We start from the raw sequence: 17616 nt of genomic DNA on the forward strand, positions 1-17616 counted from the left end.
ATTTTTTTTTTACATTATTGTTTTTAAAAATCTTGACTTTTAAGTATTTTCAAATGCTAGCAAGTAACATAAAAGAATTGACGTCCTTTAGTAAAGAAAAGTGCTGACCATGCCATATGTTCAATAAGAATGTTTTAGTGTGTAAGACCCCATCATAGCATCCTCTCTTCTCCCAGTGTCTCCGTGTTATAGTAGAGCCCTCCAGATGATTATTTCCGATAAACAAAAAAAAAAAATCTACCCATCTTGAAAACAATGCACCAGTATTCAAGGTAGGGAAGGGGGACGCACATCACTGTGCAATTGTTGAAGCCCCAGGGCCCTTCCAGATGCAAGAAGTACCCACTCGATGGCAGGCCTGTTAAATCCTTTTCCTAAGCTAAAATTATATTATATTGGTGATCCTCACATAACTGGATCCTTTGTGTGTCCATTGTTTAGGTTCTACTTCCCTTCTGGAAATATACGTTGGACAGAGCTGGACAGTGTCCATATTGTATGTGGCCTGCAAAATGTTAGTTGGTGACTTACCGTACTTGGACAATTTATTGAGTTTGTCCTTCAGCCTGTTGCTAGCTCTACCCTGTCTTTGGCATTCGAACATCCTAGATTTCAGCTGCTCTCAATACATAATACATGTTTTAATAATGAATTTTGCCAATATCCATGCATATCAGTACTTTAAATCTGACACATGAGTGTAATATACTGGGAAAATCATTTTAGTAGTCCTAGAATTTGTCCAGAGCAAATTTTCTCCTGTGGGCGTACCTGAAGATTTGTTACCATTTCTTCATATAGACATCAATATCCACATAGTTTAGTCCAGCAAAGCTTCCGTGCAGACTAATGAGCTTTACAAACAAGTCATTATAATGTACAAAACAGGAAATGGGTACAATTGTATGTGAAATATGCTGATTATTCCTCTCAGCACAGTGAAGTCCTTTATTATGGAGTGGAAGAGGCATCACTCCATACAGATATTACCCAAACAAAGCAGGAAACCAGTTCAGGATGTCTGAATCCAACAATGACATTTATAAAATCTGTAAAGATTTTGAGTCACACATCACACAAAGCCATGCATGAGTGTTCATGCGTAAAAGAGATGTGGGGCTTTATGAAGAAGTAAAGGAAACATTTAAACGGGACAGGGTATTTTTGGCAGAAGCATCCCAACACACATACACATGCTTATACTAACATACACTTATTCACTCACACACACTTACACACTAATGCTAATACAAACTGCCTGTCACACCACTTACATACACATTCATGCTCACACATTTGCACATTCATGCTAACACACAAACACATTGATTCTAACATGCAAACACTAACTCAGCCATTCTAACACACAAACAGTTACACATACAGATCCATGCTAACACGCAAACACTTGCACAATCATGCTTACACACGCAAAGTGCTATGCCTTTGTGAACAATTTTGGACCGATCTTGGGGCCATTTGCCCCTGCAGGCAATGGATGTACATTCATGTTCCCAACACACAGGTTAATGCAGCATTAAGAAGCACATGTAATACATATAATTGTGAGCATTATGGCTGAGGAGCTCTACGATACTTAAATACCAAACAGTCTAAGTTTCTTAATTGAGAAAACTGGGGTTCAGTTGAATGATTTGGGTCTCAAGGAAGCTTTTTGCAGGTTAATTTACTGGTACTGAATACCCTAAGCTATTTCAACATTATAATAGAAAGTATATAATTATTATGATCTTCTCTCTTCTTTACACAAACAGATCACTGTATAATTAATATATACTGCATAGGTTGCATTACAATGTTGAGGTTATGTTGCAAGGGTGAATTGTAAGCTAACGGTGTACAAGAGAGGACAGGTAGCTGTTATCTGCAAAGGAATATATGAACACATGGGGATTTGACCAATATAAAAAATACAATGAAATCCCCCTATTTTCCCAAAATACACAATACTCTAGACAATACATACAACACCAATGCTATTTGAAATTGGCAGGATGTAGTTACACATAGCAAAGTAAATGTATATAAACCTACCTCCCAAGTGTTCCTGTTAAGGAGGGACAATTCATCTTAAAATGCTAATCCTAAAACCACAATAAAAGCAAGAAATGTGTTATATTTAAATTGGGTAAATTAAATACTTGATTCTTCTTCCAAGTATGTGTATACTGCTACACTTATCAATTGGTCACATGGTCATATAAAAAGTCTTCGGAAAGCTCTCCTCTCTCAACACAACCCGACCTAAACACTACTTTGACAATTTCAAATGTTGGACAGTAGGTATTAATACTGCTGCTTCAATTACCCATTAATGCAGTGATGGGCAACCTTTTTGGCGTGGTGTGTCAAAAATCGGCAAAAAATCGAGCATAACTCGCGTGGTGTGTCACTTCGACAAAAAAACATAATTTTGTGCAATTTATAGTTCAAACTACAAAAATGTATAATTGCAATATATAATTGTATTTAATAAACCAAAAACAAATTATTTAACATACCTGCTTAGTAACTTCTTTGTTCATCAGTCGATTTCGTATGTTGCCCTTGATATTATTGAACTTGTTTGGGGTGCCGTGAACCAGGGCTGTGGAGTCGGCTGCTTCCAGCTCCACAGCCCTGCCGTGAACTGAGATAAGTGAGGGGGAGGGCGAATTCTTTAACTAACCTGCCTATTAGTGACTTTTTTGTTGCTGAATTTCATTGGCTAAATCTTCAATTGAAGGTTGGTATTTTGTACACTTCAGGCCCAAGCAAGCGCTACTAACCTCATCTGTCAATCTGTTTCTTTTGTTGGTTTTGATATTATTTAATGCTGAGAATAAGGTCTCACAAAAGTACGTAGAAGGAAAAATTGTGAGTAAAGCTGTTGCTATATTTGTCAGGGTGCTAAAAGTGTCTGGTAGTCTGTTCCAGGCACTCCAAATTTCCTGTTCGTAGTGGCACTCATCTTTATTCTCCAAGCGGCCCCTTTCCAGATTCTCAGGCTTTGACCTCAAGTCGACAAACACCTGAGCCCAGATGCTGTCTTGAAATTCTGCAAGCTGCATCTCCAAATCATCTATTTGCATCCATTGGAAACCATTTAATTCCAAACTATTGTAGACTACTACATCAGGATACTTAATTATTTTCATGGTCTGTTCTAGGCTTCTAAATTGACTAAATCTATCAGTAAACTGGTCAAGTAACGAGTCTAAAACATGCTGGTACTTCATATGCAAGAGTTCCACTTCATTTCGTACAGCTGCACTGGCCTTCTCAAAATGCTATATAGTAGTATAGGTTATGGTGCAACATGCTTAGAGTTGTAGTTTTGGCTCAGCTGCACTGCTGCAGAGCCAAAACTACAATGCCCAGCATGATCTTATACAGCCTATGGCTCTGCAGCAGTTCAGCTGAGCCAAAACTACAACGCCCAGCATGCCCTGATAGGTTTGGGGTCTGCCGCAGACCCCAAACCTAAGTAGCATTATTGCTAATAATGATAATCTTTCCCCACTTTCCTTCCCCTGCTTACTGTGAAGGTCAGGTCTGGCAGCGACTGCATTGCGGCCTGACTGGAGAGAGGCGCGCACTGTTCCCGCGCTCCTCTCCTGCGGGTCCTCCCTAACGTCCTCGCCGTGCTGATGACTTGTGTGCGCACGGCACGCACGCCTTACCAGCAGCCCCTGAGCTCAGAAAGGGGCTGTGCTTCACTGTCAGGCGGCGGCGATACAGTAAGTGAGTGTGGGTGGGGGAGATCACACGTTTGGCCCCCCCCCCCGTTCCTTCAGCACAGATTATTTCATCCTCGGCGGCCGTGCAGGAGCCGAGGATGAATCGCATGAAATCCTGCGCGTGTCACCCCAAATGGCTACGCGTGTCAGCACTGACACGCGTGTCATAGGTTCGCCATCACTGCATTAATGACTGCATTTGCTACAAGACGGTTTTACTTCATGGCATTTCTCATTCTGTATAGTCTCCAGGTCATCTTACAAGGAGACAGAGGGATTGTCTCTACAGGCGTTCTAGAGAACCATTATTCATGGGAAAGGAGTAATATTTTCACAGATGCCACTGTGTGTGGAACATCATGCATGCAGCTGTCCAAAACAATATTTTCTGGAACTGACATAAATGAATTAAAAGTGTTGTTCTGTTAGCAGATTGCTACTATAACTATACATTCTCTCATAAGTCCAAATGTGGTCTGCATATAAATTATAAGAAAACAATAAATCATAGCCAAAATCCACACTGGGAACTCAGTGATTTGAGTAGATAAAACGTGATGAAGCACAGAGGAAACTTGTGTAGGACTACTGAGCTGACCCAAGATGACCCTCTTATTGTGTTCTCTACAGCTCAAATCAGATGAGCGCTAGTGTTGAGTTGGTGGTATGTTCATACCAAGGTCAGCTGCTTGGGGCAACTTTCCATGACAATGCAGATGAACACAACCAGTTCCCCTGGGCAAACCTATCTGTTTACTACTCAACTCAACTGGTAGATGGACACAGTTTAAAATTGTGAGGGCTACAGTTTGACAATGTGACTTTCAGGTACATTGACTTTCCTCCTGAATAACAACCACTGCTCATAGCACACATATAGCCAAGCTATGCCTAGTACATCCAAAGACATCCAGAAACCACTCTATCTAGCTATTCTCCCTCGTATGGAATGGAAAAGTAACAGGGTCAGAGACTCACCTGGATCTAGTATATCTTATGCTCTCTTTGAGTAATTTATGTCTGTCACTGGCTCAGATCTGCTTTTGTTCATCAGAAGATAGGAAAGTCACAGCAACACAATGCTGAATATTAATCATAATAAGATTATCTAGTAAAGCACACGGGCAGATAAAGTACGGCGAAGACAGAAAAAAAAAAGTATCCATGATGTTATTTTACAGGCCTCAGTGTGAAACATAACACAGTTTTGTACTATAGTTAGTATAAGTTAAAAAAAAAAGTGATTCTAGTACAATGGCTAGTGCAATATTCAACTTGTTGCTATAGTGATATGACCACTTTTTAAACTTTGCATCAGAATCACTTTATCCACAGCCCCCTGTGAATCTATTCAAGGATACATTTAATGCATAAACTTCACAATTCTGTGTGGTTTGTGGCTTTGAGAACATTGGACATAAATGGTGTAGTGCTTTGTTCCCAAAGTAAAAAAATAATAATATGCCTTAAGCATTTACAGCGGTCTCAATTTAGATATAGTTTTTATCAGTTAGGCCAGATTTATTTTTACATGTATTGGTTACACTATTTTTCTGTTCATTGAGAACATTCACACTGTGCTTTATATCCTATCCACACAGTCCGGTACTAATCTGCCCCCCGTTTTATAGCACTCACCCCGCAGAAAGGAATCCTTTCATGTTATGAATCAGTTTGGCATGGATTAAGGATCCTCTACTGCTGCCTTTTTGTTCCTACGAAGAAAGGAATATGAATCATTCCTCTGTTTTCAGCATTGAATACAGAGGCTGGTTGCATGCGGTGTTTCAGCGACATCACTTATTAAGCCATTGTATTCAGTTCTGTATCATCACAGCAGTATATCCAGTATATGTGATGGACAGAGGGACACTAGATTTAGGGAGTATATTTAGAGGCGTGCCAAGGGGCCGGAGCTTCGCAAATACTTTTTATGTGACTGTGATCTACTGATAACCATCTCTGAGGCATTTAAAAGAATAATATGTGATGTATGCACAATTGAATATATAAACACATTATTTGTTGTTTTTTGACATGTTATCGTGGCTTTCAGGGTTGTAGAGCATTGTGATTCATTCATACCCAGCAAACATTCCGCATACCAACCAGCATTTCACATTGTCGAAAGATCACTTTTTGAGTGTGGGTAGAGCTGTGGTTTGGGCTTGGGGTTATTATCACCACTTTTTACTTATTGTTACGACCAATCTATGCCTACTTATGAGACATTTTTAGGAGATGTAATGTATGTTTCTTAAAAGGAAAACGATTTTGGTACTTTTCCAAGTAGCTCACCATGCATGGTAAATACTGGCAGCTGACTAGGCACCCCAGGTGTGCCTAGATATCTGACGCCACGTGTAAATGGTTTTTAAAACACACTATGTTTGTAAATTTTCAAATTTCCATATATGTATGTCTGGGAAATTAAGAAATGGCTTATGTTGAGAGACATTGAGAGCCATCAAGCACAGATTGGTACAACATTGCAAGCCTCTTCTTGCATAAACCTGAAATAAAAGTACATGCTAACAGTGTAGATCACTGTGATAAACTCATACCCAGCAAACGCTATGACCTAATATTATCCTCATGTGGGAAGAAGACTAACTGGTGTGCTATAGACATGCCTGAAAACTTGCAGGGTGGGGTGGAATGACATCACACTAAACAACCTGGCCAAACATGTCTTTTACCCATCCTAGTGGAGAGACTCTGGGAAAAACCTGGCGAGATCCCAGGTATGCAAACATACACACCACTGAATACTGTTGGCCTGTATTCTAACAAGTGCCATTGACTCTCTTTAAATTAGAATTCTATTACAGATTTTTTCTAGAAGCTGGATGCCCATGTAGTCCTCTGAAGCTGAACCTCACCCTCGTCTGGCATAATACATTCTAAACTTTCTATTGTATTTCAGTGTATCATGCATATGTCAATATAAAAAATCGGAGCGTGCAATAAGATGACTAACTAAGGTTTTGTGAAGAAAGAACAATAAAGTTTGTTTATGTAAAAATACATACGAGACCTGGTTTCCAGAGGAAATTCTTTCCTTTGTTTCACTTAAATAGCAAAACAAGAAAATTATATTGAATTGGTTTTTTTTAGCTCCTTGATTACTCATCTTTCCATCTCGCAGGAAAGGTCTTATTTCCTCTGTCTCTACCAATATCCTGATATGTGGTTGGCAAGACTACTGTGGTCAACAGGGTTTATAATACAGATCTGACAAATATGAACCCTTTGCCTTTACTATTTATCTCTGTATCAGAAACAACCAATATCATTGGTGTAGAAATGCATAAGAAAAATATTTGGAGTGTAGTAGAAGTGGTGGGGAACCTGTGCCTTGTGGTGAACAATGCCCCATAGGTACAGAAGACAAGCCTTGTCACATACATTGACACCCCAAGAGGACACCCAAATATGGTTGTGGATAATTTGGTATCAATTTTGGTTGTGTCCACTTGATGTGTCCATGTGAAGATGTGTTTTAGGGGGTGTGGCCAGGGGGTTGGACGTTGTGACCAATTGACAGCTCTTTAATGCAACCGAGTAAAGGATTTCGTTTAAGCCCAGTTCTTCTGTTTCTACACACGCTATCATCCGTTTTTAGGGCTGTAGAACTCAAAAATTCTGGCATTAGGTAAAAAAGACTAAAGAGGGACTGTCCTTAAAGAGGTATGATTGAGTAATTGTGAAAAGAGATGTCAGATGAGCTAATGCCAGAAGCAAAGTTGGCTGTAGGATCCATTTAGTTGCTTTGGACAGACAGTTCATAACTCTTGTTCTAGAACGTGTGGTACTACCTCTCTGTACTAAATTATTAGATCTTCTGTTCTGATTTGTATATTTGTAATAACATGACTTGACTTTGGACAATTCAATAAAACACTCACCAATCTGTAGGGGCAAGTATGTAAACCATTAACCTCAATGTATACATCTATATAGTAAGAATATATATATATGGTATATACTTTATAATTATCTTTTCCTCTGTTAATACACGTTCTAGGTGTTTCTGGAGAAGTATGCCTACATTAAAGAAGAAAAAAAGGATGCAAGTAAGGCAGAACTTGCTGTAGCATTAAGGTAATGACATCATGTTTTTATATTATGTAAATAAATGTCAGATGTTTTTTTCTGTTTATATATAAATTATGCATCATGTGCATGCCACAAGACATGTTAAATACATATTTGCAAATCATGAGAAAGTAGCAAGCAGAATAAGGTACATTTATGTAACCATGGGCATGTCTAAGAACACACACAAGCACAAAGTATGCCCCTTTTCATTACTTTTGTGAGCACCCTCGTTTGTATGTGCCTGCTATATGTCATTGCAAAAATGTAAATTTTCGGCCCACCATAAGCATAAAGAATCATTGGCAGCACATCAAAAATGAAAAAACAAAATTATATGAATAAAACAAAAACTAATAATAAAATTGTTTGCGGGCAAGGGAATCCTCCAGTTCAATCGTTCAGCATACAGGTTTTTTTCTTACAGCTTTTTCCCATTTATTGGCTTCTGCAGAGCGCAGGCCGTTGCTGGTCTACCTAAGTCTTCTGACAGTGAGCAGAACCGATTCCTGCTTGGATCGCATATACTTGTCTTTTAAAATTTAGCGCTAGATTTTTACCAACAGTTTACTTGTCATATTACGTCAATGAGTTGCGTCATAAGGGTTAAGGTCATTGAAATTATCAAGTGCAGCTTTAACTCTGAGGAACCCTGATAATCCCCCCCTGTACTAATTACCAAAATTCCCATGGTGGCATCACTCCCCCCACTACTCCACCCTATGAGCTACTATCTGAAATATAATGACTTTGTTAATCATTGCTGCGAATACATACATCTATCATTTACATTCCTCTGTACTGAGCGTGGGATCCGCTTCACATTACTTCACGGCCATTATCTGTTTCTTCCAATCAGTCCTGTCCTATCAGTTCTCTATGTCTTTGAGGCTAGTCTGTCTCTTCTGTTTATACTGCGCTCTGAATTCCAGTCTTTAATTCTCCTGGTCTCAAGCATCCCAGACTCCATTTTGTAGACACCTTTGTTATTTTTTTTCATAGCTGTAATTTTTTTTTCTTCTGGTGTCAATAAAATGAAGAAAGAATCATTTGGAAACATGTGTAACAGTTTTGCCAGCTCTGGTAATTGCATATGTTCTAGTGGTTATTTTATAATTTATTTTGACAAAAATGGGCAGCTAAAAATTAAATTATGGGTTAATTTTACCTTTTTATTTATTTTTTTGCAATTGTATCATTATATCATTTGATGTTTGCTTTGAACTAGGCGTGTATGGATAGCCTGTACTAAAAAATATAGATTTCCCTCGCTCAACAGCCGACCAGCATTTCAAAAGGATTCCACATGCTCTACTGAATTTAGAGCTTTAATTACTAAGTGCAGTATTAGAAACCTAATTCCTAGTATGGTTGAATGGCCAAACCCTTCCCAGAAATAATTATTTAATCATGTAAAATATTGCCTCAGTCAGAACTTTAGCCTGGAATACTTGTCATGTGACACTGATCTGTTGTCGCCATGGAAACGCAAAAAGCTTCTTAAAAGTTTCTGTGTTGGTTTTCTTTCAGAAGAAAGAATACAATGCCTGACCTACTATGGTAGATTAGTTTAGCACACTAGAGCGTGGTTAATGGAACAAGGCTCACTTTTATAAAGTTCTCTTGAATAAACGCATACATGGCAAACTGTAGCATATATATTTTAATTAAATAACTAAATGTAAGGGTAATATATGGAAAATAGGAGAGCATGCCAAGTACTATGAATATGATCAATGAACAATAAAGTACTATGCACACCCTTTGTAGAAAACAAAATTACCTATTGCTTACAGAATGCCAGCATTTTAACATGCCAAAAAGACATGCCTGTGCCTATCATTTTGCTGTTGGCCCCGATGAAGAACTTTTGGTCAAAATGTTGGCATTATGTAAATGATACAAAATTTAGTATTTTTGTTTTACGTATAAGGCTAGGTTTCCACTTGGGTTTTTGTCCTGCGTTATTTTCTTGATGAAAAACGCCAGGAAAAACGCCAAGAAAACTGCCACTGCATTTACCTGCGTTTTGGCGTTTTTTTCTGGCGTTTTAGCCTTTCTGTGGAAATTGCTTTTTTTGACCTTAGGCAGTTTTTCCAGCCTTTACACGTTAGAAGTTTCACCCAGTCAAAGGGATTAGGATAAATGGCAAGTATCTGCCCTCTCCTGATGTCATTTACTTGGTAGAGTTCTACTTAAACGCCCCGGCGGACCCTTTTGTCTCTTTTCTGTGGTTTGTAAGGCATGCTTTATTCCGAATGTCTGCTCCTCTAGGAAGATTGGCCCCAAATGATGGTGCAAATTGTTTGCTGTTGCTTTTGGCACGCAGGATCCAGTTGGGTATGTTTGTTTGTAATGGCGTGTTTGTTCCAAATGGTGTAAAATTCAATATGAACTTTGTTTTGTGTGAAACTGTTTGTTTCCAGCCTATTTCTCGTAGGACACACAGATACTGGGTCCATCCTCTGCATTGTAACTGTGGAAAAAAACGCCATAAAAAACGCTGAGGCAAAAAACCCACATGGTTTTTTCATAGACTTCTATTGGAGAAAAACGCCAAGATTTCCTTGCAAAAAACATGCTGCGATTTTGAAAAACTGCCACAGAGCCCAAAAAAGCAGAAAAACGCCAAAAAGGACTGAAAAAATGCCGAATAGAAAAACGCCAAGTGGATATGGCATTGTGCGATTTCCTATTGAAGAACAGCTAACATCTGGCTGCAGCGTTTTTTCACAAAAAAAACGCCGTGTGGCTGAATTGGCGTTTTTATGGGCGTTTTTAGCAAAAAAAAAACAAGTGGAAACCTAGCCTAAGAGTTTGTGTTCGTTGTATTTATATTTTTACTGGATTTCAATAGAGATTAATCATCAGCTTGGTGCATCTCTGCCTTACTAGTTTTTGGTGTGCATACCCCTATTTTCTCCTTGCCTATATAAATATGAAAAAATGTCGGTGCGCTAAGCTAGTCTCAGGCTCAAATAATACAAATGTATAATATGAGGCCTACCAAACAGTGTGAGCATGCTGCAAATACAGTGTGTTGGCTGTACAATGTATACAAAAAAACAAAATACTGTCTGCGCTTCTCACCCTAATAAAGTTGGCAACAAATATATAAACATAATATAAATGAGAGGTTTTTGTTATATGAATTGGCCAAAGAATAATTACGTTCACCCGCCACGTCAAGGCACACTCTCAATAGGGCAAGAACCAATATGAGAGTGTGCCTTGACGTGGCGGGTGAGCTTAATTATGCTTTGGCCGACATTTTTTCTTTTCCCTGTTTGCACATATTTGAGGTTGTTGGCTCCTCATCAGTCTGGTTGCAGCTTGCTGTCCAGGGGTTAAATGGGAAGAGGTTTAATTGCACCTCCCCCAACACATTAATAAGGTTTTGGTAGCAGTATAAACTGCTTTGTGTGCCCACTATGCAGGAGGTGAGAGTAGGATCTCACCCTATTGAGAGTGTGCCTTGACGTGGCGGGTGAGCTTAATTATGCTTCGGCCAATTCATATAACCAAAACCTTTCATTTATATTATGTTTATATATTTGTTGCCAACTTTATTAGGGTGAAAAGCGCAGACAGTATTTTGTTTTTCTATATAAATATGAACCAGCCTGAAGATGTGAAATACTAAATTTCACACAAGAAGATTTATGCTTTGTCCAGAGTTAAGCCTTAGATCTTAGAGAAGACATACATCTGTCAGAATAAAGGTGCTTTTCAATCAGCAGCTGGTGGTGTGTGGGGGCAGACAGAGGAGATATTTAATAAGGGTTCATGTACTGATAATGGAATATCTTCACAGAATTTCCCTGTATTTAGTGCCATCCATCATTCCTTCAATCCTGACCAGTTTCCCAGTCCCTGCTGATGAAAAACATGATGCTGCAACCCCCATGCTTCACTGTGTGGATGGTGTTCTCGGGTCATGAGCGTTGTTCAGACATTGCGTTTTCCTTGATTGCCAAAAAGTTCAATTTTAGTCTCATCTGACCAGAGTACATTCTTCCATATGTTTGGAGAACAGCAAACATGTTTGCTTATTTTTTGTTAAGCAATGGCTTTTTTCTGGCCACTTTTCCATAAAGCTCAGCACTGTCGAGTGTACAGATTAAATTGGTCATATGGACAGATACTCCAATCTCCGCTATGGAGCTTTGCAGTTCCTTCAGTTATCTTTGGACTCTTTCTTGCCTCTCTGATTAATGCCCTTCTTGTCTGGCCTGTGAGTTTTGGTGGGTGGCCCTCTCTTTTTTTTGTGGTGCCATATTCTTTCATTTCTTAATAATGGATTTAATGATGCTCAGTGGGATGTTCAAAATATTTTTATAACCTATTCCTGATCTGTACTTGGTCTGCTCAGTGGACTGTATATTGTTTCAAAGAAAGAAGAAAACAAAATAACTATAGGGACATTTATTATTTAAAACTAACTTTAAGACATAGGACCTTAAAACTCCAATTTCAAGTTATGTTTTGCCAGGTAGAGCATTGTATATTAAAAGGGAAAGTGTGAATGATTCCTACATAATGCCCAAAAGCTTATGGTAGATTGTGCATTGTGAACATCCTTTCTTATTATGCCATGTATTGTATAGAATATCTAAATTGGCTCAGACAAAGTGTGAAATTATAAAAATAATATGTGGGCAAAAGGTTTATAACCCATAGAAAAGTTGGTGGTGTGCAAACAAATGTTTATCTTTGTTTTGATTTAGTGTAGAAATGCATACTTTTTTAAAGAAAAATCTACTTTTTTATTAGATTAAAAATATGATTTGTTTTTAAATAACTTTAATGCAAACTGTAGATCACCAGCTGGAAGCTACCTTATGTCTAGCTCTTTATTTACTTTATATTACCATTCAAGCCAACCATCTATCAACTTACAATTGGTAACATAGACTTTCATATAAGACTTCCCTTCAGGGCCACCAAGCTCCTGAAATGTCTAATTTATTTTCTTCTCTTTAATCTGTACAATTAGCCCTATAGATACTTGGTTACTCTCACATTTTTCCTATTTTCCAAACTTCAGATAACTTCAGTATTTACTTTACTGTTGAATTGTAGAGATTTCCAGAGGTTGTCTAACCTTCCAGTCAGTGGGGATCTAGATGCCACCACATTATTTCAGATGACTGTCCCACGTTGTGGTATGAAGGATACAGGCCACATGCAATGGATGGACCAATTCAACAGACCCCTTTCCGTTCAACAACGCAGTAGACGGTACACAAGCAAAAGTAAGTAAGTGAGTAACATTTAGTGCCCCTCAGCAAATAAAGGTAGACAATTATATTATGGATATGTATGACAGATTCTAAGCATCCTTAGAATCACTAGGAATGACATGTACAGCTTTACAAGATTATTTTCATAAGTACTTTGTAGAAGTATCTCTTTAAGCATAAGTATAAGGAATGAGAATGTAGCTTTATTGGTCCGAGAGAAGAAGGAGTCTCTAGTTGGTTGGGATAAATATAAAGTAATAATGAATAAGAAGTGGGGATACAGGAGACTCACTGGGACAGTGGGTTATTTAACCCAAGGTGAGTGTAACCAAATTAATAGTGGATCTTATTATAAAAGTTTGTACTGTGTTTTAAAACCACAATCTTGATTTAAGGCGTCGCCCCTGGAGTTGAAGATATTGATATATTAAAATTTCTTGGTTTTTGGGTCAAGTGTGTTTATGTCACCCCTTACAATTAATACACTGCAGGAGATGTGTTTGGCCAAATGCATCTTCTGAACAGTAGTGCACATACTAAATTCCAGCCAGTTTTGATGCTGTCTCGAGCAAGGGTTTTTTCAATAGCATCACTTTCTTGCCAATGATTGGCAGCCTCAAGTAGTTTTGGCCAGTAAAAGAATGCATATTAAAGTATTTGTAATGGTTGGGTTGTATGGGACATTAGACTATCCCTTTAAATCATTTGGCTTATTTCAAGAAATAACCCCTACCCCTTGTATCATTGGCAAAAGACATGCCATTCCTTTGAGACTTTTTGTAATATATATAACACAAATATTATATGGATCCAGTACAGATCCCTGAGGTACCTTGCTACTAACAAGACTTTCCTCTAAATATTTATCATTTACTATATTTTAATTATTTTATCATCCAATTAATTTGCAATATAGTAGCAATATCTACCGTCCAGCCTGGTAAAGTCTGTTAGTTACTTAGTAAAAAAAAAAAATACTGTTTAGGATATTGCATTTAACATTCCGCTCCTTCAACATGGTTTCCATTGGTTTTTTACCAGCTGACAAAAGTCTTACTAGTATGTATGTAGTTGGACGTTTCCAAACTACTCCTTTCAATAGTGACTGGTTAAATAATTATATTAACAGTTTTATCAGAGCACACCTAAGACCTTTAATAAAGTTGCTTGTTTTTGGGGGTTTTTTCTTTTGGGGGGGGGATACACCCACAGTTATCGGGCCCAATATGATGCTTCTTAATGGCTAATAATAATAATCAGGGTAGACAGATTGATTGGGCTTGGCCAAGTTAACTAGGGCTCCATTCTGCTGGTTGATTACGAATTAAATTCTAACTACAATTAAGACTCTGGTGTCCATATGTTGGAAGTCCTGGTCTCAATATCCTAAGAATACTGAAATGACTAGGAAAATCTAATATTTTAGATGGATGTCCATGCCGTTTCTTGCTTTCAGAAAAAAAAATGGAATAGAACATACAAAAAGTCTTTACAGAGATCAACATATGTCCATGGCACGTCCAGTGTATTTTCATAACCTTTTCCTAACCCATGTGCTTGGTGGGTTGACAGGAAACGCATATATGTTTGTAAAAGAAGAACAGTGATTGTTTCAGCATAATACTCAATGACCCAAAGCCAGCAATGTCATAAATGGTCAAATAGCAACACGCAGTCAAGCTATTAGAGTGCCACAGAACAGGTTCCCAAGGGACTTTATTGAAACCAGGTTTCCATCTGTCATCCAGATAAGATTGCACACTTCTGCAACATGTTGTCTTTGTAGCTTTAAATCACTTTTTTCATTTTAAAAGTAGCAGTGCTAGTCTAAAAGTTCAGGGCACACAGTATTTTCACAGATGGTCTGTTACAGTTCTAAACAGTCATAGGCATCTATTGATAAGAGCAATTCTGATGCAAAGTGCTAAATGTGAGGCAGTCCTCTCGAGCATTTCATTGATTTCCATGGTGAATGCTTTTTAGAAATATGAATCATCGGATTTTTGTAACTTTGCTGTAGAAGTAAATAAAATAAAATTTCTAAACATAGAAACATAAAAGTGACGGCAGATAAGAACCATTAGGCCCATCCAGTCTGCCCAACATCTGAGTACTTTCCTTAGTCCCTGTTCTTATCCTATATCTAGCTTAGCCTTATGCCTATCCCATGCTTGCGTAAATGTGTTCACTGAACATCTACCACTTCTGCTGGAAGGTTATTCCATGCATCCACTACCCTTTCCGTAAAGTCATATTTCCTGATGTTACCTTTAAACCTTTGCCCCTCTTGCTTAAGACTATGTCCTCTTCCTTCCTTTATCTTGTTGATTCCCTTTAAGTACTTAAATGTTTCTATCATATCCCCCTGTCATGTTTTTCTTCCGGGCTATATATATTAAGATCCTTTAACCTTTCCTGGTAAAGTTTATCTTGTAATCCATAAACCATTTTAGTAGCCCTTCTCTGCACTCCAACATATCTATATCCTTCTGGAGATACGGTCTCCAGTACTGTACACAATACTCCAAGTGAGGTCTCACCAGTGATCTGTACAACGGCATGAGCACTTCCCTCTTTCTACTGCTAATACCTCTCGCTATACAACCAAGCATTCTGCTAGCATTACCTGCTGCTCTACTGCATTGTCTGCCTACCTTTAAATCCTCAGAAATAATTACCCCTAAATCCCTTTCCTTACACGTTGAGGTTAGGACAGTATCAAATATTCTATACTCTGCCCTTGGGTTTCTATGCTTTCTCCACATTAAATCCACATTTATCCACGTTAAATGCCAGTTGCCACAGCTCTGGGTCTAAGTACAGAGCCCTGAGGTACCCCACTGGTAACAAGACCTTGCTCTGAATGTACTCCATTGGCTACAACCCTCTGTTGTCTGTCACTCAGCCACTCCTTAATCCATTCAACAACATTGGGATCTAAACCCAGAGATTGCTGTTTATTTATAAGTCTTCTATGTGGCACAGTGTCAGAGAAATCCAGATACGTAATGATGAAGCCTGCAACCATAGGGCAGGGTGACATGAGGTTGTGGGGGCAAATAAAGGTCAGATTTTAATGTTAGGGATAGGCTGTGGGGTCAGGGAAAGGTCAGGTGTCTGTATAAAAAAAAATTTAAAAAATGTGAAGCTTATGTAAGTTTTTGCACATGCGCTAGCGCTTTGCCACGTTTTTTATGGGTCTCGTGCTGCCGCGTGCCTGCCTCGCGGGCGCTTTGCGCTGCGCAATGGGCGGGAAAATCACCTATAAATAGGGCCGTTTGTGAGGGGACCATTCACTTACCTGGCGAACCGCTGAGCCGATACTGCACTGACCTTTGAGTCTGGTGAGCAGTGGCGAGGTTGGTAAGCTGAAGACTCCATGGAGGAATTAATGAAGATGCTGCAGGAACGAGTTGCAGGAAAAGGAGGAGAAGACTGGCTTCGTGGTTGTCTGCAAGCTTTTTCGTGTCCGGATGAACTGGTTGCTGTTACTCCGAGCGATGCAGAAGACGAAGTGGCGGAGGAGGAGCCGGAGGAAGTTTTTATACCGGCGAAGAGCCCGCAAGATGGCGCTCTATCGCGGGGTGACGGCGGTTCATCTAGATCAGGTGATCGGATCGCAGTTACGTGTGACAGACGTAGCAGACCCGGAAGAAGTGTTCCGGACACCATACTGAGGAAGAAAAGGCCCGCTTCTCGGGTGAAGGAGGTGAGGAAGTGGTCCAAGACTCTGCAGGACCCGGGTGAAGGCTGCAGCACACAACTGAGCAGCCGGGGCAGGCGTCTGTCACAGGCTGTTCCAGATGCTGCAGAACAGCTTGATGCTGAACAGAGTGTCTTGAGACCTGAGGGCAGAGCTGGTGAAGATAGTGAGTCTGTTGGTTTATCTGTTAACACTTTTAATGAAGCGGTTTCAGCGTTAATGAATATTTTGAAAGGTTTTCAGAAACAAAGTCCAGCTCAGGCTTGGGTGCAAACTGAAAATGTTGGTATGAGAAGCAGTGTAGTTAATGTATATTTTCAAGCGTTTATTGTGAGAAACATAAAGAAAGCAGTGCAGGTCTTTTCCAGCATCTTGATGCGGTGTTAGAGGCATATAAGAATTTTGGAAGCTTAGCGTGGTTTCATTATGATGAAACATTGAGGCAAAAAATTTCGGTGCATAAGAATTTAAAATGGGGGATGAAGGATGTAGGCTCGTGGGTAAGCATTATGTTACCTCAGAGAAATGCTAATAGCTTCAGGTCGACAGGAAATGTATCACAACCTAATAGACAAAAGGGTTTGTGTTGGTCATTTAATGAGAATCAATGTAAATGGCCCAACACTTGCAAGTTTAAGCATGAGTGTTTGTTCGGGAAATCATCCAGCTTTTCGTTGTTTTCGTAAGAATTTGTTACATGCAGGAAAGGACCTTCCCAAAGGCAGTGACACCGGTGAGAGTAGCAAGTTATCCAAACTGACAGATGGCTAAGTTACTTTATGATGGTTTTAATGAAGGTTTTAAAATTCCTGTTTATGACAAGGAAGGTATT

At 39.0% G+C, this 17616-nt stretch overlaps 1 protein-coding gene across 1 annotated transcript in view; it reads left to right on the forward strand.

Moving 5' to 3' along the window:
- Positions 1–3650: 3650 nt before the first annotated feature.
- Positions 3651–17616, forward strand: part of LOC149301017 (matrix metalloproteinase-28-like) — a 29789-nt gene continuing 15823 nt past the window's right edge. Inside the window, exons 1-3 of the mRNA XM_089484578.1 lie at positions 3651–3740; positions 7768–7844; positions 12921–13093. Of these exons, the coding sequence (XP_089340704.1) occupies positions 3651–3740; positions 7768–7844; positions 12921–13093 (340 nt within the window). The remainder of the gene's footprint in view (positions 3741–7767; positions 7845–12920; positions 13094–17616) is intronic.

This window comes from Sceloporus occidentalis, unplaced genomic scaffold (genome assembly GCF_023333645.1).
Source record: "Sceloporus occidentalis isolate IW3139 unplaced genomic scaffold, rSceOcc1.0.p SCAF_22, whole genome shotgun sequence".
NCBI lineage: Eukaryota > Metazoa > Chordata > Lepidosauria > Squamata > Phrynosomatidae > Sceloporus > Sceloporus occidentalis.